Source organism: Barbatula barbatula, assembly GCF_947034865.1.
Source record: "Barbatula barbatula genome assembly, chromosome: 21".
Taxonomy (NCBI): domain Eukaryota; kingdom Metazoa; phylum Chordata; class Actinopteri; order Cypriniformes; family Nemacheilidae; genus Barbatula; species Barbatula barbatula.
In genome coordinates this window covers 4528190-4550370 of record NC_136784.1, presented here as the reverse complement: position 1 = coordinate 4550370, position 22181 = coordinate 4528190, and the positions used below count along the sequence as shown (strand labels likewise).

Below are 22181 nucleotides of genomic sequence, written 5' to 3'. Positions count from 1 at the left end.
AGTCTTTTATGTTTACATTTTCAAATATTTTTGAGAATGGAAAATAATTTGTTTTTTCATGCAATTTAAATTCCATTTAAAGGATATTTAGACATGCTACATGGGGTTCACTGAACCATGCTACTCCCTTGGTGAAATTAATAGAAAACAAACATACATATTCTTTTTTTATCGTCACTGCCAGAAGCAAATTTAGGTTCCGTATAGAATACAATGAACAAAAACATATCAATTTAATATTTATTCATATGCATAATTTTTGTCCAAGACAAACAGTTTAAAATACATATTTAAAGTTTGCATACATATACTTTAAATATATCGATAATGAAATAGAACATAAAAAGACCCAAATGAAAGCTGAGATAAAATAAAAGAGACTAATATTTTTAAAACAAGACTGTTCTGGTGTCAATTCATTTTATTTCATCACACTATAACTAAACCATTACAACAGAATGTTGAATGTGTGTTGCATCACAATGGAAAGATCAGACTGACCGCTGACTTGTAGAATTCCTGATTCAGTTAACCTTGACAATAAAGTAACAGTTGAATCCAAAGAGTTGGATGACCAATTTATGCAAAACTCTCTCCAACTGCATTTCAGGTTAAGTATTAGTGACGTTGCCAATTACTTTATTGCCATTTCATAACATAGAGAGAAAACAGATTTGACACTGAATGTTGGAAATTGTTTGGAGATAAAAAAACGACTACAAGTGTGTATTTGGGGTGTTTCAAGGCTTTGTACAGTATTACATCTGTCAGTGCATGATCTGAGAGCAGTGCCAAATAAAAATAAAAACATAGGAGAAAGTTTGGTCCAGAGACCCTGTTACTGGCAAGCTCGGTAATCCAACGTCTTATTGGCGAAAAAAGAGGCACAATCACACCCACACTTACAGTTTTAACACTCTTGATCACACATTATACAGTATATCATATAAATATATACTAACTTTAATATAGGCATGTTGGGCCCTAAAAACGTCGTAATATTCTGTCTGATAACAGCACCACCAGAAAAGGCACATTCCACTAACTAAACACCTCAACAAAGTGACAGAAACAAAGGGAAGCGGTAAATACTCTAAGGAAACAGACACCAATAACAAGACAAGTTCAAAGGGGTTAGTATCCTTTTTGATTAAACGTGCTTGTGCTAATCACCCAACACTTAACCGAAATGGAAATGTTTGAGGCGGTACCTTCATGTTTGAGTTATTAAATGTAATAAAGGAACTGAAGGTTCACCCCTTTGTTGAACGACATTATTTCTTTCATAAGACAACTCAAATACCACAGAACTACGCAAAGCAACTCACAAACAACTTTTGAAAAAGACAACGAGACGAATCTACTAGTGAATAGTCTATTGCATATCGGCCCAATTTATATTAGTCACGATTAACATCACTATTACCATCTTCTGCTTAAACTTCCATAGACTTTGTTAGCAAAAATAACTGATGCGCATTATGCAGTTCTGTTCTTTAAAAATATACAAATATATCTGTCATCTGAATTAAAAACGCTTTTAAGGTATCCGCTATCCAGCTTTCCAGGTTTATGAGCGAAACCACGCCTACAAACCAGAATGTCCCACCCCCATGCAATGTCCCACCTACAGGCCTTACTTATTCCGTGGCAAGTTCAGAAGGCTGTGTAAGACGTCATCTAGATTTCAGCACTCAACACCTACAGCCAAACGCAGATCTGCAATTCAACCGATCGCTTCTCTTATTCAAGTAAATGTAAATGCTGGTAAAGAGAAGTTATAGTTCTCAAACCGAAGCCATTCAACATCAGCGATCAAAGAGTTTGTAAAAGAGCTGAATTCTTCCAATTTACCAACTTAAATATTTCTTGACTCAAACCCTTTTGGTTATACCTATATTTAAAAATCGAATTGTCCAACAAAATGAATTTTCAAAAATCGTCATGATAACAAAACACACATAAATACACCAAAATTACGAAATCTCTAAACAGTCCATCACGGTTAAAAATGATCATTTTAGAAGTTTAAATACGGTACAATTGACATTGTGTGGCTGAGATCCCTCGAATTACAGCATCTCACCCTTTTAGCACCTTGAGCGTTTCGCCCAATCTAAGACGGTACAGCTTTTTAAACATCAACGAAGTGCAGCAATATGTCAGTCATTTTTCACAGGATCTCTCTTGCCATCTCTCCAAATATAAAAGATGTCAAAGTGTTATGCAAAATAGCAGCTACGCCGGTCAACACGTATTTGTGGGTACAGAGCAAAATGACCGCAGTGCCATTCACAGTACAGGCGACTTTAAAGAGTGTCAGAGGTCAAAGAGCTAGAACTCTCCACCCACCTACAATCCAAATGCTTTTAAATTGACATGCCCTGAATTTGGAGGCACATTGGTTTGGTCTGTGTGGAATGTTGTTGAATTCACAGGGACTGTGAGGAGAGCGTGGCTTACAGAATTGAGAATCAAAAGAAATCTCGGAATTTAACCCAAAATGTTCAAAAGAATGAGAGCTGGGACATTGTCAGTCATACATTAATTAAACATTTCAATAAAACATCGGTTTACACAGCTAAACATCTGTCAGACATTATGTACATGCCACATTACTTTATATATTAAAAAACGTAGCCCAGCCCAACTGAATTTAATGATATTTTCCATAAAACAGGCACTTTATCTCAATTTACGTTTTATACGGATGGTCTGCTCCAGATCTCCGAGCGTTTTCAACATGCGGACACAAGCATGTGTGTCGAGAGTAGTAAACGCAACCCTAACATGTAAAACCACCCTAGTCTTAAAACACATCAGTTGGCTTGTTTCGATATCCGTGGCGATTAAGTTCTCAACATCGAACAAAGCATTTTTTAAAAACAAATGCCTTCCATTATTAGGTTCGGTTTACAATGTGTAATGAAAGTATACAACAGAGCCTTCAACAATTGGCTTATTGCACTACAAGGCTTACAGGACAGTGTTCGTCAGAGTTCACAGGAAAGACACCTGAAAATAAGTTAAATGCATAATTTGCAGATGCGTTACTGACAACGCAAGTTAAAAAATCATTAATAACCTCAAGAAAGGAAAACGTGTGCTTAATATAAAATGTCTGACAGAGAATCAATGTAGGCCTCCGAGTAGAGCAATACGTGCATACATATTCATTGTTATGGTCACCGACGCCGACTGATGCTTCAGCCATAGGTGCACCCGTACAGAATGAGGCACACAAGATTTAACGCACATATATAAACCTACAGTCGAGTACATGGAGATTTTTCACCAATTGGAGATTCAATGGAGTTCAAAGTTCCCCTTCAATGGTGTTACAGCCCTTAGGTAATCTGTCGACCCGGCTTAATAAATGAGCCACGGAGTAGGGCGAGAGGAACAGCGCGGAAGCTAAATGGCAAGTGAAGTATTTTCCATGCGCACCAGAAAGTTAATATATCACAAAGGTATACAGAATACACATAACTCTTCCAAAAGACTGGATTTGGAAGGAAGGGTGAGCCTTGAAAACAGAGATGTTGAGATGTAAATGAGATGTAAAGCAGATCTTGTTGGAATGGAATGACATTCCAGGAAGAGGTTGTCTTATTTTCTGCAGAAACTGGATTAGGTTTGGCTGAAGAAAAGCTTGATTTCAACTGCACTGGCAATAATGACAGCGAAACTGATCTCAGAATAGTGCCAAAGCAATGTTTTTTAAAGCACCCGGAGCAACAGTCAAAGATCTAAAGTGTCAACAACCAATTGCAAAACTTTGCACTGACCTGTAGTGGCATTCTTCCAACATCTTGGCTAGATCAAAGAAAAATACTAATATGAAACCAGGCGCTCCATTACCCGAGAAAAATTAGTTTCATAATGTGCGCAAGACACATCTGCCAGTAAAAACCGAATGACTCTGATCGCAGAAATCTACTCGACTCAAAACGCACCTTCCCCAAACAAGTAACACTGCATTATTCGCGGATCTAAAAAAAGAGTTGATCAAGCATACCTCTAACTTGGTTTGGTGACCTACCCAGGCAAAATGAACCGTTAAACAGATCTACGAATCTCATAAATAATGGTACAGTATAGCTGCTAAATCGACATATTAAAAACAATGAAACAGACCAATAATCGGAGAGCGAAGCAGCAGTGAAAAGATTGGCCGTTGTCTATTGCATAACAGTGCTGTTTTCCTCCTGTAAGTTCGGTTACATTTGGTTCTTTTGAGCAGCTTAGCAGCTTGTGATTGGGAGATGCCCTCCCCAGCTAAGTGCATGATGATAGGTTAAAAAAAAAAGGTGGGGCTAAGCAAAGTACATGGTCCTCAAAGTGTCGTGATGAATCTGTACGGCTTTGGCCAGGGCCTGGGGGTCTCGACCATTGCTCTGGCCTGACACGTGGCTTCCTTCAGCACTGTGAAAAACAAGAGAAGTGATCAGAGACACTTCATTCTGAATTTAAAGTTATTACTTTTATACGAGCATTGAAAGAAAACACAATTTATGCATTATCATTGTTGCATAATAAAGGAAAGAAAGTCATTTTTAGTTTGATCGTTTTTAGGAGATTCACTTAAAGATACAAAAACATACGAGAAGCCAGTTAAAATTGATTTAAAACCTTTGGCAACCCTCATCAGGGACACCCAATCAAATCAGACAATTACCAATGTCCTAAGCCAATCACATTTCGTCAGTCAACACTCACGAAGAAAACACGATAAAATCCAGGACAATGTGTCCCCTACCTGTCATGTTCTTTGTCCACTAAATGGTAACGGGCTCTGAAGGCAACAAGATGGGCATAGTAGGCTGGCGCGGGGATGGAGACGGAGCGGGTGCAGCGCACATACGTGTGGCACAGTTGGTAGGTCAAAAGCTGGAACTCATCGGCTGTAAAGCAGTTGTCGTCCCACAGCACATGGTAGTGTGAAGGTCGGCTCGTACCCTGAGTTAATGGTAACAAACACTTAATTATGCATTTTTACCAAGGTGCGCACGTGTTTGCTTTATCATTACATGAGGCTTATCAATTCATTGTCATGTAACACTTAGTTTTAGTTCTTTCTTTAGACCAGACAAGATATGTAGTATAACACCACTGAAACTTTTCACTTTTGTATCATACCTGTATTCCAGCATGACTGCACAGATAAAAGTCAAATTCATAAGGATGGGTGATGTCAGTATCCACGGTGGTGCCAGCTGGAATGTTTCCACTTCGGCCCACCTTTAAACAAAAAATAAGAGTGAGAACGTAAGCTATAAAGGGAAATGAAACTATATTTCTAAATGGCTGGAAATCTCTCACGTACCCTCTCAGTGCGGTCGGCGCAGAAAAGCCGCGTGTGGTGGCGTTTCTGGACGACAATGTATGTGATGCCAGGTTGATATTCCTTCTCAAGACTGATACAGGCTTCACGAATGGCCAGCAACTCGTAGTACAGAACCTAGAAACAAAGACGTTTGCAGATCTGATTTTTAATGGAACAGTCAAAAATGAAAAACATTTTAAATGACATGACGGTCAATTTTGTTTTTGGAACATTTTCTTTAAATCACATAGTGGTGGCTAGAGACTGAGATGGGGCGCAAGAGAGCCTCACCTGTCTGAACTGTCCCTCAGAAACTCCATCTCTATAAAAGATGATTCTGGTAGGTTTGTAGTGGGTGGACTTGTAGAACTGAATGAGCAGCTCTCGCACCATGGACGCCAGGTCCTGTATGACCTCCTGCCTGGGCCTCTGCACACGGACTGTAGCGCAGTACCTGCTGGGGTGAGCGTCCATACTGCCCACCACCTGCCCAGGACAAAACATAGGGAAAAAAGAAGACCTTACTGAAATGTTTCAATATAACATATGAACCTTTAACATTTGACTGGCACATTTCCTATCAATTCTTATATTTGGAAAAATTAAGTCAAAATTTGGTGTTTAAAAGAACAACACAAGGATGAGTAATTGGTGATATTTAAAAAAAAGCAGCAAATCTATGTCAAACATCAATGTATTTTAAAAACATGAGATTTTATCTAACTGTTATTATTTGGCTCTATATATGTAGATATTGGGGGCTTACAGCTGCAATTGAGGGTTTTTTCCCATCTCCTGCAGGTGGATGTGTGACATCAGCTCCCAGAAAGATGACTGGTTGCTGGAAAACAGAAGGGCTGGAAAACAAGACAAAAATTAATAAAATCAAACCAAACTTTCTCAGAGTATTTATTTACTGCAATATTATTTGCAGTTTTAAAATTTAAAACACCTAACTACCCCATGACCTCAGCAGGAAAAAAAACTAAATGTTCAGAAAATCATGAGAAATCAATATTCTTTAGAGGAAAGATTTTATTCATGTTTACTTACCGCTGGTGTGGCACCAGTATGTTGTTGATGCCGCCCAGCTTGACGTTGATTTTGAGGCACAGGTTGGAGAGGGTCTGGGGGGACGTCTTAACTACGTTCTTTACCTGCACACACTGGGTGGCCATTCCCAAAAGTGTGTCTCCCACCCGCTTCACCTCCGCTGGAGAAAGACATTACAAACTTTAGCATAACAGAAGAACTGCTTTGTAGAACAGTTGTCTGGTATCATTACCATAAACGGGGGTTTTTCCAGGCAGTATGACAATGATGAGCTGAAGTCCAGCGTAGGTGTTCTTCAGGTGACGGAACATGGGTTCAACGTTATCTGCTCCCTGAGCATACTTGCAGAAACATGGCTGGCCTTGTATGGGCATCCCAGCATCCTTTGAGATCTTGCGCAGCTGGTCTGTGAAGCCCCTGTGGAAAAAAAACGTCTGTTTTAATCCCAGAACATAAGGTTGATTTTGTTAAAAAATAAAGAGATGGAAAACCATGTACTTGAGAACTTCTTCTCGGCATTGTCTCTGAGTGGCGAAACAGGCGATGGCCCACATCTTGATCTCGACTCCAGTGTGAAACTGTTTGCCTCTCATGTCCCACACTCCATGACTCGGGGTGGCTACAGTGCGATTCTATAAGACACATATGTAAAGGATGATCATCTGGTCATACACGTGTTACTTGAGTTCAAACTATGCCTTGCATTATAAGTTTGCATATTATTAAAATGTAACTTTACACGAATTGGTCAATTGTGATATTCTGCGAAAAATATCTAGTTTGTTTGACTATTAAAAGTATGATCTATTTATTTTTTTATTTAAATAATTGTATTTAAATTTAAATTATTATACAATATTTAATATAATATTTTAATAAAAAGTTGTATTATATTAAAAAAAGTTTAAATTAAAATAATATATTAAACCACTTAATAACAGCCACACAATCACAAAACCAAAACACACATCAAAACACATTTTCCAAATGCAAAAACGTGAAGCAACACACAACAAATAAATCAGGGCTGCGTTTCCCAATAGCATTGTAAGCCTACGTTGATCGTAGCTCCATTTGTAAAAATGGTTCTCGTCAAGATTAAGATGCTTTTGGGAAACGCAGCCCAGAAAACTCACTCACCACAAGCAAACAGTCATAAAGTTACTTCACTACATCATCAAGACTCAAATCAAACCCATCATCTATCCTCCTACACAAACCCGTGCGCGTATGAGTGAAAGGGAACGTGTACCAGGAAGTGTTCAGAGCTCACCCTGCCGCCGTACTGCAGCATGGGGGCAGGCAGGACTCGACCCGTCACCTCCTCCATCTCGTCCCGTACGCGGAACTGGAACTCCTGCACGAAGGGGTCCGAGTTGTAGTTGGCACTACGAACCTGAGGGAAGAGGATGAAGGGAACAAGTTTTATACATGCATTGAGGACGATTGTTTACACTACAGCTTTGCATACTCTCCCAAAAATTCACCCAAAAATAAACATTCTGGTATCATTTATTCATCATGTTGTTCAAAACTTTTACTTCTGTGAAACACAAAATAATATATTTGGAGAAATGTCTCAGGTTTTGTGTCTATACAACGAAAGTCAACAGGGACCAGTGTTTGGTTACGAGCTTGGAATGACATGAGGGTGCAGATTTTTTTTTTTAAATTCAGGTATGCTGCATACTTGTATATTTTTCACATATGTCTTTGAAACTTTGTAACAAAACAAAGCAGCAGTGCAGAGAAAACATTAGGGGTCACAAATTCTTATCATCGTTCCATTCACAGACTGTGACAGTTCTGTCTTTCTCTGGAAAATAACAATCCTTATCTTTGTCCTTGAGGAATCCAGCACCCACTTACCAGTCTGCTGATCTCTTCCTGTCTGTCTGGGGCCGAGCGGGCCGTGGCTTTGATCATGGTGGAGGTTTGGTTGTCTGTTAATTTCTTAATGCAGCGTTGGCCAGCCACAATGTTGCACACCTGAGTAAAAACGACATGCTTAAAGAGCAATCCTGACACCATAAATGAGCTTTATGAAGAATCTTAAAGGTTTGAGCAGTTGGTTATCTAAAAGTGATTGTATCTGTGAACAGAACCCTTCCCCAGCTTTCAAGTGATCGGATATCATGACTCTCACCTCTAGAGGCAGGTAAGTGTGTTTTTGTTCCTGCCCCACTTGCAGACAGGGCATGTGGGGGTACTTGAGCTGTAGGCTGTACTTTTCCCTGAAATATTGTGCCACTGTTCTTTCCACGGTCTGTCCGTTCTCTAGCTGTAGAGGAAACCTGCCCCAGTAAAAGTAAAATAAGTTATGAGGAACGTGGTAGATCACCCTAAAAAACGTGAGCTCTGATGATATGCAAATGCAGGCACACTTACGTCTGGTGACTGGCCGGCCGGCGTGTAACATTACACACCCTGTACTTCCTTCGCATGGTGCCACAGTGGGTGACCTCTACCTTTAGACCTAAAGAGACGAGAGATCGAATTTACACCTCCAGACTCCAAAACCAACTGGTTAGTTTCACAGCTCAGATCGAGACTTATACAGGTCTGTGTGTACATTAAAATAATCGAACATTTTGTAGATTCTCAGAAGCCATATATAGATTTTTCCTTCATATTTCCGCAAGCATTGAACATACTGTAAGAGATATTTAAAGAGAAAATATTTGGTGATTTTTAGGTTCTACTTTGTTTTACACCTCCATAAACCACTTTAATTTTCTAACAATAGGCAGTTATTATTACCTTTCTTCCTGACGGACTCTCAAATGATTCGTTCAGCGATGCATCAGTCTAATCTACGGATGCACAATAAATTATCGGCCATATCGGTATCGGCCGATAAATGTTCATTTTTAATGATATCATTCTTGGCCAATAATCAAATTTAGGCCAATATATTATATCCGATAAATCAAAAATAATTGTCTCTGGTTAAACGTCTTCAGCTGCACGCTGCTCACAGTTCAAATCAAGTACAGTATTGTCTTTCTGTCATGATCATTCACTAACTGCTATTAGCAAAACATTGATCATGTAGATACAGTATTTATGAATGTGTAAATTATAGGAACAAAAGCATATTGTTTGAATCAGACTGTTGTCTGAATGCTTTCGGTCTTGAGACCTGCGAGACTGTTTCTGGGTTGCTCGGGAAGAACATAATAAAAATATAATTTGATTGTTGAATAAAAATAAACCAGAAAAGTTTGAAGGTTAAATAACCTTAAACTAGTGTAAAGTAGGCTTTGTACCTGATTTTCAGGGCAAAAAGGAGAACTAACGGTTACCTTGTTTTCTGCAATGAATGTTTTCATAAAAAAGCAGTTGTCCACTTTTTGCCAAAATGTACATATCGGTGCATCACGAGTCTAAACCCCTCCTTAGTCTGATCTGTATAGTCTGATCTGATTGGTCAGATGGTCTTGTCTGCTGTGATTGGTGTACCGCAGCGTCGCAAATGGAACGTAGGCGGGCATTAAACAGTGACACAAAGCCAATCCAGAACTGAAATTAGAACGACAGACGACTCGCTTGCGTGATTCAGAGTCGCCTCCTTTTTCTTTCTCAAGCCAATGACATAAATTCGTTTTTACAATCGGAGATGTTACAACAATGAGCCTATTGTTCATTCATTGCTTAATTACCATGATGGCAGAAAAGTAGGTCATGTTTTGTTCAGAAGAAGCAGATAATGACACACCTAGCACCTTTTAAGATAAACCTTAAATTTTATTCAGTGGGAAAATGTCGCCAGTACTGCCCTGCGAGGCGCAGGGCTTGCGTGGCACTTTCCTGGGCACAGGGATCGTCTCTCTAACAGCTTGACTATGCAAATTAATTAAATAAGCAGCATGGAGAACCAGCACATTCAAATTAACATACGGTGGCCGATTCGTGAATAAAATACAAAACGGCGATTCCAAACACCTGCTACTGTTATGCCGACTGTTTGGATATATATATATACACGAACAGTTTGTCTGTAAATTACCGCATTATTACATAGACAGAGGACGTGCTGTGTTGTAGCCCATATCCCTGCTCTTTCACGCATGTGTGCTGATTTTGTCAGACGGTGACAGAAACAGAATCTATAAGCAAAAAATATGTAAACGAGAACAGCTTTTTTGGAGCAACAAGCTGTATTAAAATACAGAATGTTCAGAGAGTATAAGCAAAACTGCCTCGGAAACAGAAGTTGCAACTCAAAAACTATGACTGACAATGACATCACCAAATGCCACAAAATCCAAGTGTAAACACGGGTTTTCTTTTCTTTTCCTTTTATTAATTCACCATTGTAATCTGACGTTTACTGGTATTTTTGTTTAACATCTGTATTATTTGTATCTGTATGCAGGCATTGAACTGAATCGAGAATCGAAATCAAATCGGAACGTCTAAATCAATACCCATCCCTAGTGTACATCTACTGTAGAAATCATAGAACTGTAATTCAATATAGAATCTGAGCAGAATGGATTAAGCTACATCAAGAAGTAAAATGTATCTGCAAACATGACACGGCAAACCAACCTCTGATCTCTTTGGTGAACTTGACTCTGTGTGAGTCTGTAAGGGGACGAGGCTGCTCATCGATGTTGTGGATATCTAGAACTTCACACATGAACTGAATCACCGGCTGGGCCTTGTAGAATGCCGTGGCAGAAACTATGGATAGCAAATAAAATGCATCTTACTTTGTGCTGAAATGACACATCAGCTTTAAAATGAGGTATCCTGCGCTAGCTTAATATGTAGACACATCTATAAATTCGATTTAAAGGGCTAGTTCACCCAAAAATGAACATGCATCTTGTCATTTCAAGCCTGTTTGACTTTCTTCAAAACACAAAAGACATTTTGAAGAATGTTGGTAACCAAACAACGTCGGTAACCATTCACTTCTATTGTATTAATATAAAATCAATGCAAGTGAATGGTACCGTCGTTGTTTAGTTACCAACATTCTTCAAAATATGTTTTTTTGTGTTCTGCAAAAAGAAGAGGGCAAGGAAATTATGACAAAGTGATAACTATCATTTTTTGGTTAACTAAGTTCCATAAAAGGTATCCTCCATTTTAAGTAATGTTACATTTCTGTTTTGTCATATTAGCGATTCAGAATTTACTTTTACAACAAAAAACAGGAGTGCTCATGGGCAGTTTATTCCTACCACTCAATCTTTTTTTTATTTAATTTGAACCCTTACATTCTGTTTAGCATCTCTCACTCACCATCAATGTTCAACATCATCTTCCACATGGCAGGTCGCACTGATTGGTGAAATCCAAACCACACCTCCCTCCCGCCACCCAATGGGTGATCATAGCCCTCAGGGGAAGAGAAAAAAGACCGTCCCACTGGGGTGTACCTGTTGAGATGAGAGAATAAAACCGTTACATGCAGCGCAACATTGAAACCTACATTAACCTGTTTATGCTATTTACTAATCTACAACGAAAAACTCAGATACTGCATTACTGAAGACTCTAAACGGACACTTGCTTCTCTAATGATATTACAACATACATGATCAGGTAACAGTACTCATGGGAGAAGTCTTACCTCATAGAGGGCAGATGGCGGAGAACCACATCGACAGCGTGTACAGGATTGGTGCTGATTGGCTTATCGAGCACTTCAGGTTCTGGCATGCTCCGCCCTGTGAGAACCTCGTGCAGCATGTGCCAGCTGACCAGCGACACAAACCTAATGCTCACTTTAAACAGTCTGTCCTTTCCACCTTCACCCGGCAGGGTCACATCCAGGTCCACCTGCAGGCGTTACACAAATTGATATGAACGTGTTAGCCAGACGTTTTATTTCTTATAGAAAACCAACCTGATCAGGATATTCAGTGATGATGTGTACATGGGAACTTTGAATAATTTTCGCCTGCTTACCCCCCCTGAGGCCACTGGTAATGGTTGGGCGGTGTAGAGGCTCTTCTTGCCATCATAGACTGGCCTTCTGTCCCCGAAGATTGTCACCTTAAAGTGCTGCACCATTGAATCCACCACCTCCCTAGAAGCCATAGCAAACAAAAGTCAGTCTGACCAAACCATTTTCAGTCTGATTTCCTTTAGTTTTTTCTCAATACCTTGCAAATATAACTTCCGTTTTTAAAAGCTTTTTTGTTATTATTATTAGGGATGTATGGGTGTTGGGTATATGTGGCACCTGTTAACACGCCGAGGGCATTTTTCCGGCTGGATGTCCACCTCATACAGATAGACGTCCATCTTGGGGATATCCACCTGGAAGCAGTTGGCCAGTAGCTTGATGGGTTTCCCCATGGTGCCATAGCCCGGCCTCCGAGGGACGGAGAACAGGGACGCAGCCCCAACAGCTCCTGTCGTGAAAATCAAAGGGAATTTCCATCAACGGGAGCTGGACTTTCAACATCAACAGAACTTGCCACGCAAGAAATTAAATAGGGGTGCTTTTAAAAAATCCAAATCAAGGCCAGCATCTTCCTACATACATTTATGTACTATTTGTAGATGTCAGAGTAACGTGATTAATATCGGAATAAAAGCCCATTTCATTCAGCAGTTCATTTCATGACACTGACTTTGATAAAAAAACAAGATTAAACGGGGGGTTGGCCTATCAGGACTTTCTCTCTAAATACCCACTCACGGCAAAGCATCACCAAACCATGAATACGACATGTCCCACGCCTTATGACACATCATCATACAGACACATGTGAAACCAAAACTAACATCACACAGAGGGCTATTACGTGTGAAGAAAGATTGTTCTCACTCACGACCTGAGGGCAATTTGCTTTGTTTTTAAAAGGTACTTCACCCAAAAATGTTATTCACTCACCCTCATTCCATTCCAAACCTGCATGACTGTCTTCTGCAAAACAAAAACAAGGATATTTTGAAGAACATTTGTAACCAAACAACATTACCCCCCATTTACTTCCACTGTGTGGACACATTTCTCTAAAAATATATTTTGTGTTCAACTTTAAAAACGCTTACAGGTTTTAAATGACATGCGGGTGAATAAATGACGACAGAATGTTTGTTTTGGTGAACCATATACTATGTTTTTATATAACAAATATTTCAACAGTTCATCCACACATGAAAAATGTATTGTTGCTTTTACAAAATAAGCACTGGCTTGTTATATTGTGGAAAAATTGCCTTTCATTGTGTTTTTATAGCTTTGCCTGAGTGGGTGACTTAAACCAAGGGTAACTGTTTCCATTGCCGTTTCACTTCAGAGAATATGTCTCATGTCTCTTTTCTCACATTGAGTGGCAGATGTTAGCATCACGTAACAACACAGGTGGTATTGTTACTCTTGTTGTAAAGACGCTTTAAAGGGGGTCTGCAAAGTCAAACTGTTATTGAGAGATGTGTAAGGGGAATTCTACAGCAACCGATTCTTACACTTCCTAGGGAGCCGTTGTCATGCCTGCGATACTCACGGGGCTTCCCTCTCGCTAGGGCAACAGAGGCTACTAAGAAATACTCCCAATTAAAAGGAAAACAGATGTTTCCATCCATAGGCACATGTACACCTGATAATGTAAGTCACACGTGGATCTTGTCTCTCCTACACTCATATACAGGCCTGCACATATCTGATCTAATACTCCATGACTGTTCACATGAGTCAACTTTTCTCACTTTCATTGAAATCCATGAAAGGGTGGGGCTCAATATGGCTGTATATGTCTTGAAGTTATAGACGGGAGGTTGTTCAGGTCTTACAGCGATGTTAACAAAGCCAAATCAATTTACAAAGCTTATTATTATTATTATAATAAGGGCTTTACATAGCAAACGAATTTAAGGTTTACTGCTGCCAATTAAAAAGCCAAACACAAAATACTAAATGATTGTTGTAACCTTAGACTGTACAGACTGAAGGAAGTGGCGATTCTCTGACAGTCGTCATGGCAACGAATGAACAGAAACTCGCCCCTCCTCCGCTACACTGCCACCGGCAGCCCGACGATCGCCGCACCTGACGCACGACGCACCTGTGGGTGACAGCTGGGCCACAATGCCGTGACGTCAGCAGCGCGAGTGAGTCACGATCTTCCACACATGGCGTCTCGTAGCCAAAAGAACCCCAGCGCAGAGCAAACCGCCACACAAATTTGTTTACTACACTCAAATGTACTAGTGCAGCGAAGTCGAAACGTATATGTTGCCGTATAAGCATAATGTCTTTATGAGCTGCCACTTGTCTGATAAAGCAGACACAAGTAATTTATTAAGGGTGTTTATTTGCCAAAAGTGCGTGTTGTTCAGATGGCGGTCACGGCGACGTTAACGTACACCGAGGCGATACGTCATACTTCAAACGAGTAAAGTAAATCTGTCACCAAAAGACCGACTTACCTGTAGTTCCGATTTCCATTCATGAGGTCTCTGTCCGGATTCTAGCCGGCTTCAGGGGATCAAATGTCGGCGTTTCTTTAAAACCACTGACTATTTTTACTTACAAATCCGAATCCTGACCTAACGATGCACCCGGCTCCTTCCGCCGGAGTTAGTCGAAGCGGCGGGCCGCTCGGGGGTTCAGCTCTGGCCGGAGGTCCACCGGCCAGTACCGAGTCGGTCTAACGTTACCAACGTGTCACCTACCCTATGTCGGACATCAACGATTGCTATCAGCTGACCAGCCAAAAACTCCGAAGGATAGGTTTTAAAACAGCCACCACGGAACAGTTTGTCAGCCGCTTCGAACCATCCGCAACGTCTCGTCTAAAGTGACGATATCTTATAAATGAAGTAAAAACACTCGGATCTGAAGTCGAACGCTTAATATCATTGACTGAATCGACAATGCGTGTTTTATTTCTGCCGCTTTAGTCCTAGTTTACCGGCGTCTCGTCGACTCCCTGTCGGTCCTGTTACCGGTTTGCTTAAGGTTTACCATTTCGGTACAGGCAGGCAGGGAGACCCTACAGGAAATACCAACTGCAGGAAACGCCGTCACTTCCTATTAGAATGTCATTTATTTGATCCGCCTTTGATTGTTAATTCATAACTGGCTCGGGGATATAAATGATACACGAACTTCTTATAAAGTTGTATTTAGGAGTAATTTATTTCATTTTGTTAACTATATAACGTACGTGAATAGTCTGTAACACACGGCATTCGAAGGGGCCTTACTTCTTAAACAAATAATGAGTCTGTAAATATAAGAAATTTACAATTTCAAAATTAGAAAGCAGTTTAACACATTTGCTAAAAATATTATTTACTACACATTTTTACCTACAGGTGGCAGCAGTGTGTTTAGGGTGTGTATGATTCCGAGGAAGAAGCGTGTACAGGAACTGATCAGCATTTATCGTGAGAGGAACGTCATCGTTTAAAGTATTGATGTAATTTACATGCTGTAAAACATATAAATGAATCAATCGAAATAATTTCCTCAATCAACCCAATTGATACTATAAGATGTCGTTACTGAATCAAGAGCTTACATGGCGTTTGAATGCTATTTTAGAGTTACAAAATAAATCTCAGCTTCACAACTTAATTAAATGGGCTGTACAATATTGCTCCTGTATTAGAAATTATATGTATATAATTTTACTGCAACTTAAATAAATATCCATTGATTCCACGTTCAACATTTATCAAACTTATCAAAAGTACCGATGCTACATGTATTTTTTTTTGTCTCAGAGGGATGGATAAAGTAATTTACTGTTTGAACAAGTGCCCAGATGCTTCTGTTCGTCTCATCTGTTTTCCATGGGCTGGTGGAGGGTCTCTGCACTATGCACGCTGGGCCAATACTCTGAACAGCTCCATTGAAGGTAAAACAGAACTTGTTTTAATGGCAGTTTGTGTTTATTTAATGTATTAAGTTGTTTGTTTGCTTTTGCAGTCTATTCGGTTAGATTACCAGGCCGAGAGGGGCGAGCCAAGGAACCCTTTTTCAGGAATATGCAAGAAATCCTTGATGAAGTCGTTAGTGTGCTACTTCCACAACTTAAAGAGAAGCCATTTGCACTCTTTGGACATAGGTATACAACACTTGTGTTATGACAGACATTAACACGTTCGCTGTTGGAGGCTTTAATCGGTATAAGGATTACATAGCAATGAGTTATGACTAATTTGTATGTTTTAATATTATACTTTTCATTTAGTTTCGGAGCTATGATTTGCTTTTCCTTTGCGGACCACGTGAAAAAGGTTTTCAATCTTGAGCCGATTCACATATTTCTCTCTGGAGCCTCTGCACCCTATGTGAGTGGCATAAGTTTTGTATGTTGTTATAAATATCTCCTTCATCGGTTTTTAAGTTTATATATTAAACATATAATGTTTTCTTTTAGTCTGAGGCAAGACTGCAGGCACCAAAAACCAGTCACCTTTCAGATCAAGAGTTTCTTTCATGGCTAATTTCTATTGGAGGAACACCACCAGAGATACTAGCCAATGCTGAGCTTGTAAAACTTTTTTTGCCTGTGCTGAAAGCCGACCTCTGTGTAGCAGAGAACTATGGGTATGTTTAGAAAAAGAAAAACTAAGTTTAGTCTTTGTCAAGTACTCACAGGAATGTTCATTGATATTCCAATGTGAATGTTTAACTGTTGGCATCTTTATGTCTGGCAGGTGTAGCAGACCATCAACACCTTTTTTGTCATGTCCAGTCTCATGCTTTGATGGACAAGAGGACAAACCCCATGACTTACAAGGTCTGACAGGGTTTAGTTTGCTCAAACCAAACAAAGCATTTGATTATCAAATGTACACGTAGTTGAGTTTGTGTCTCTTTTGCTTTACAGCATGGAAGAACATGACAAGTGGTGACTTCACTGTGCAGATGCTCCCTGGATCTCACTTTTACCTGAAAGACAAAGCAAATGAAAAAATTTTACTGGACCATATTACAAAACATCTTGAGACTGCGGAGATGGACTATCTGTAGAAATTCAGTCTCAGTCCTTCATCACTTGAATTACTTAAAGCTCATTCAGATTGCTATCATGATGTAAATGCAATATGATGGATGTTATAGAGTTTTATTTGTAACTGTAAAGTAATTGTACGTGTAGAACAAAAATTTGAGAGGATGAAATCAAAGTTGAGATGCTTAAATGTAAATATGTAATATGTAACTTTTTTGCAAAGTTGTAAAAAAGATTATAATTCTTATGATATCATATGATATTATATCTTGAGATGGTTCTTATAATTAAAATGATGTCCTTATATGATCAAATAAATGTAATTCAATAATATGTCATTTTAATAATTAATTATGCCCATATTGGTTTAGTATTATCAAATGTCTGAAGGTCTCCAAACTGTTTAGGGCAGGACACAGTTTATTTGGTTTAAGAAAAAGTAATGCTTTAGCTGCTTATATGTCAAAGCGCCTTTACTAGTTTTCATGGAAGTAACGTATCATGACAGATGCTGAAGTCGTCGTTGAGCTATTGTTGAGCGTCTCTATGGTATATGAATGAATAATGAATAAGCTGCGATTACGCATTCGAGTTACCAAGAGACGCGCACACCCGCGAGTCCACTGCAGACTGACAGCACCCGTCTGCAAGTTTCGCCTTTTTCGGTAAGTCGTTCAATTAAAGTTGTGTATGACAAGAAAAACATTTATTATCTCTGAGTTGTAGTAAAAGACAAATACGGTCCTTTTATAATACAGCTTTATTCATTAATACAAATTATGTCAAGAACTATACAACTTAAAGTTCCAAGGAGGAATAGCTTGTTCCATTTCTTCCATTTCTTCTATTTGCTCTCTATTGTATTGTTCTCACACATGATTTGTAAATAAGATGTTTGTTTTATTGCTGAACTATACATACTTTGAAAAATATAAAACATGTTAACCGTTGAATCAAATGCAATTTGAATGCAATTAAAAGAATTAAAATTGAAAGCCATTTGGCTGATTACTAAAACACCTATTTTTGTTACTACTTGTAACATTACTCCTATAATAGTTTATTTGTTCTAACATAACATGCAGTATGTCATAATTTTCACGACTAAACTCTACATATGCCGACAAAAATTTTGTATAATCAGATAAAATGCCACCAAATAGACAGAACCAAAGTCATTTGCCTGTGTACCAAAACTATTCTTGATTTCATGTGTCTCCTTGTTTCTATGGTACCAGAGAGTTACAAACATGGCCACCTCAAAGCCAGGCTTCCGTTACAGTGTGTCTGACTGGGTGACCAACAATAAACACATCTCAGACACAGCTGAGCACAAGAGAAACATTTCACAAGAGATACGACAGGAAGGAAGGGTTCTGCGGAACGAGACTGCCAATAAGGTAATGTGTTCACAGTGTTATGAGTGTTGTACAAATTAAAGAGAAATGAATATTCTTTCACCATGTCTCATCCTCATGTCCTTCCAATCTGCATGACTTTCTTTTTCTGCAAAATAATAAAAAGCTATTTTGAAGAACATTGATAAACAAACAACATTAGCCTCCATTGACTTCAATTTTATGCACACAAAACCGCTGAGACATTTCTCAAAATATCATATAGAGGATTTGAACGACATAAGTGTGAATGTTTATTTTTGGTCGAGTTGACCAATCGACAGATCAAATAGATTTAGGTGACGATTCAATCTTCTGAAATTGTTTTATTCCATCAGACCAACTGGGATAACTATGACAGCAGTCGGCGGTTAAGTGACAGAATCAATGACATCACACGTTGGAAAGAAAATCTAAGAGCGTGTGCACAGGAAGTGGATGCCGAAATGGATGCGCTCACTTTGGTGAATAACATCTCAAAATCTCTCTTGAAGTTACTAACCTTATGTCTCTGACTTACCAGAATTTGTAAACAGCATAAAGAAGTTAATTCCATCCTAATGGTAAAATCGAATCTTCCAGTGAAGTGTTCACGAAGCATTAAAGCGTCTATGTTGAAGTCCAAGCAGGACACAGAGCGTTCCCTGGCAGCCACCGTTCTGCCCCTTGAGGTCACATCAGAGTGCTTGACTCTGCGGGAAGGTCGCCGTGGCAAGGAGCTGGTCAGCGATCCGGTGGAAGCTGAGCTTAAGAAGGAAGAAGAGGTGATTGATGGAGCACAGCGGGTCCTTCAGCAGTGCATCAGCCAGGCCTTTGATCAGCTGTGGTAAGTGAGATGATACATTCATTATATCTTTGAAATATCTATAAAAAGTTATTGGTAGTTAGTAATCTTTGCAGATGGTATCAGTCGCCTACAGGAAGCACGCCAGCAGTTGACCATTGACCTTCAGGACAAAATAGAGGCCCTTGTGGTGGACACGTCCTGCTTGTCTCTTACAACACAGTCAGCAGAGATCTCTTTGAAGCCCAATCCTACCAGAGTTCCCTTGGGGTGAGCTTCATGTCCGGAAATGTCTTTCTTGCATGTTGATTATATTCAGATAAAGTTAAAAGTCAGATTACTTTATAAATTTGATGAAGCATATTTAAAAATCAGCTGGATTGGGTTTGTTGGTTGCAGATCCATGACCCCCCAGCAGTGGGAGCAGTTCAGCCGCTACAACATTACACGAGCCAAGGAAGAAATGCAAAACTCAATGCAGATAAGAGAGAACAGCAGCCTCACAAGAGCACAGGTGCAACAACTGACATTTACATTTAATAGCTCAGACCTCTGTTGCTCATATGTATTCCTGGGACTTTAAATTGAATATTTGAAGAATATCATTTTTAGAATATCTATATTCCTCTATTTTTTTAGGTGCAAAATGAATTGGAAGCCCAACGAAAGGCTGTGGAGTTTGCTCTGCGTAAGCGAACTCATCACCTGGAACAGGCACACAAGGAACTGCAGTGGCAGCTGAAAACTGTGAGGTTTCTTCAATGTTGGTGAAGCATTGCAATAGCAGTGCCAAGGTCATGGGTTTGATACCCAGGGAATGCACAGGCATACATAACATGTATAAGCAAGTTACTGTTGATAAATGCAAAGCATTTCAATAGCATCAATGCAATGTGAATGTAATTCTATCCTTCTCTCCTGGTTCCTGAATAGACGATGAAACCTCTTGAAACAACATCTATGGAAATTACAACATATGAATTATTAGCAAACCTTTGGTTGTGTCATACTGTTTTTCAGACTCAAGAGGAAATTGTTGAGCTGGGGATGGACATTAATGGTCTGGAGGATGATATTCAGGCCAAGACGGCTCCTTTAAAGCTGGTTCACACCCGTCTGGAGAACAGGACCATGAGGCCCGGTGTGGACCTGTGCAGAGATGAGGTAACATCTAAAACCCAGAAGGTTTTGAGAAATAGCAAATGTTGTAAGGCCTGTGTTTTGCACCACTATATTTTATTTTTATATACTATATTTTAAAATGCATTACTCAAAATGTAAATCTATATGCTGCCGTTCATTATAACATAAGGATGAGGTCACACAAGACTTTAAGCATAGGCCACAGGATGTGATGTCATGCTTTAGAGCCACTGTTTTTAATAAACAAAGGTCAGTGATCCTCTGCTGGTTTGTTGTTTATTTGCATTGCAAATTCGCTGGTTCCCATAGCACACTTTGAAATGAAACAAAGTATGACACGTCTACACGTATGATTGTCAAAGTCTTGTGTGACCTTACCTAAAGACATCATAATCTACCACCTATGCCTGTGTGCTGACTTCATAACCAGGTACAGTTTGGGTTGGTGGAGGAAGCCAAACAATTAGAAGCCACAATCGTGGCCCTAAAACAGAAGCAAGCACAGGCCCAGTGAGTCTACTGTTTTGTCTATTCATGCAGCTGTAGACTGACTTGCTATTAATATACAATGCAAATTTGAAATGAACGCCATCCGTGAATATCTTCGTGAAGTTTTTGTCCTGTCATTGCCCAGACACTCTCTACAATCTCTGAAGCAGCATGAAGCTCAAATGGGGGAAGATCTGTCTCGCAAGCAGGATGCTTTGTCATTGGAACAGCGCAGCAGCCAGACTCGACAGCGCCTCACTGTGGTTGCCCCAACTGAGGGTCTACCTTCAGCTGTAGTACCCTTGACCAATTCTAGTGGCAGACACAAACTGGATTTGTCTTGAGATCCGTCCTTGTCTGGATTAGTGGTTCTTAACTGGTTGGTCTATTCTGATCAGAGCAACCCCCAAATAGTTTTTTCATAATTTTCTCACCCTCGTGTCATTGTGCAGAGCACAAAAGAAAGTATGTTGAAGAATGTTGGTAACCCAACAACATTGAACTCTTTTGCCCCTATTAACATAAAGCCACTGAGTTATTTCTCAAAATATCTTCTTTTGTGTTTCATAGTCGTAGTATGATTTCTTTTTTATTAAAATGTTGTCATATTATCTTAGATGAGATCCAAAGCACATCCATCCATCATTAATATGTACGACTCCAATGGGTTAATAAACATCTTCTGAAGCAAAGTGATACATTTGTCAAAGGAAACGATTAATACTCTGAGCTTATAAAGCAATCGATACTTTGTGTGTCTGTGTAAACAAAACGATTAGTGTGTGAAATGGAAAAATATGGTATGTTGATAACTTAAAATCTCATGGTTATTGCATGGTAATGAAGAAACAACCATATAACAAATATTCATGAAAAATCACATGCAGCTAAGAGCTGTTTCTTTAAGGGAAGTATCAAGCTATTTATTTGTCATTTGGAAGATGTGAGGCAGCTGCCGACATGATCAGATTGTGTAACTTATGATGGTTCTCAGTGTAAAATCTACATTTCATGGTAAAACCAGTTGTGAACCACTCGTCTAAACATATTTATCC

General features: G+C 39.4%; 3 protein-coding genes across 4 annotated transcripts; 2 read left to right on the top strand and 1 right to left on the bottom strand.

The window, feature by feature from the left end:
* Positions 1–228: 228 nt before the first annotated feature.
* ago3b (argonaute RISC catalytic component 3b) lies at positions 229–15369 on the bottom strand. Its single transcript, XM_079484177.1, has 20 exons — positions 14777–15369; positions 13239–13271; positions 12582–12753; positions 12305–12425; positions 11967–12175; positions 11636–11772; positions 10934–11068; positions 8768–8855; positions 8526–8673; positions 8249–8368; positions 7632–7775; positions 6878–7011; positions 6612–6796; positions 6380–6539; positions 6093–6183; positions 5618–5812; positions 5327–5461; positions 5140–5241; positions 4760–4959; positions 229–4425 (listed from the first exon to the last, which is right to left on the bottom strand). Exons 1-20 carry the CDS (start codon positions 14793–14795, stop codon positions 4317–4319), a joined length of 2637 nt encoding a protein of 878 aa, XP_079340303.1. The 5' UTR covers positions 14796–15369; the 3' UTR covers positions 229–4316.
* On the top strand, positions 14406–17873 carry olah (oleoyl-ACP hydrolase). Of its 2 annotated transcripts, XM_079484178.1 has the most exons (8): positions 14406–14458; positions 15668–15771; positions 16079–16212; positions 16284–16422; positions 16549–16648; positions 16738–16907; positions 17018–17100; positions 17191–17873. In XM_079484178.1, the coding sequence occupies exons 3-8, from the start codon at positions 16083–16085 to the stop codon at positions 17331–17333; spliced, it is 765 nt and encodes a 254-aa protein (XP_079340304.1). In that variant the 5' UTR covers positions 14406–14458; positions 15668–15771; positions 16079–16082; the 3' UTR covers positions 17334–17873. The 2 variants fall into 2 exon arrangements, with proteins under 2 accessions (XP_079340304.1, XP_079340305.1); XM_079484179.1 differs by lacking the exon at positions 14406–14458 and having other exon boundaries at positions 15668–15763; positions 17191–17650.
* Positions 17874–18539: 666 nt separating this feature from the next.
* tekt2 (tektin 2 (testicular)) lies at positions 18540–21470 on the top strand (the record flags this gene model as incomplete). Its single annotated transcript, XM_079485042.1, has 9 exons — positions 18540–18713; positions 19049–19174; positions 19331–19536; positions 19621–19764; positions 19894–20008; positions 20134–20257; positions 20483–20658; positions 21068–21147; positions 21272–21470. Exons 1-9 carry the CDS (start codon positions 18564–18566, stop codon positions 21468–21470), a joined length of 1320 nt encoding a protein of 439 aa, XP_079341168.1. The 5' UTR covers positions 18540–18563.
* Between the last annotated feature and the right edge of the window lie 711 nt (positions 21471–22181).

Coding starts and splice junctions, on each gene's coding strand:
- ago3b (XM_079484177.1), bottom strand. Junction 12,754..13,238: donor AGGTTTGGAATGGAATGAGG/GTGAGTGAATAA, acceptor TTTTCACGACAG/GAGCTGTTGGGGCTGCGTCC. Junction 11,773..11,966: donor CGCCATCTGCCCTCTATGAG/GTAAGACTTCTC, acceptor TCATCTCAACAG/GTACACCCCAGTGGGACGGT.
- olah (XM_079484178.1), top strand. CDS start 16,083: ATGGATAAAGTAATTTACTGTTTGAACAAGTGCCCAGATGCTTCTGTT. Junction 16,423..16,548: donor TTTGCACTCTTTGGACATAG/GTATACAACACT, acceptor CTTTTCATTTAG/TTTCGGAGCTATGATTTGCT. Junction 16,908..17,017: donor TGTGTAGCAGAGAACTATGG/GTATGTTTAGAA, acceptor TATGTCTGGCAG/GTGTAGCAGACCATCAACAC.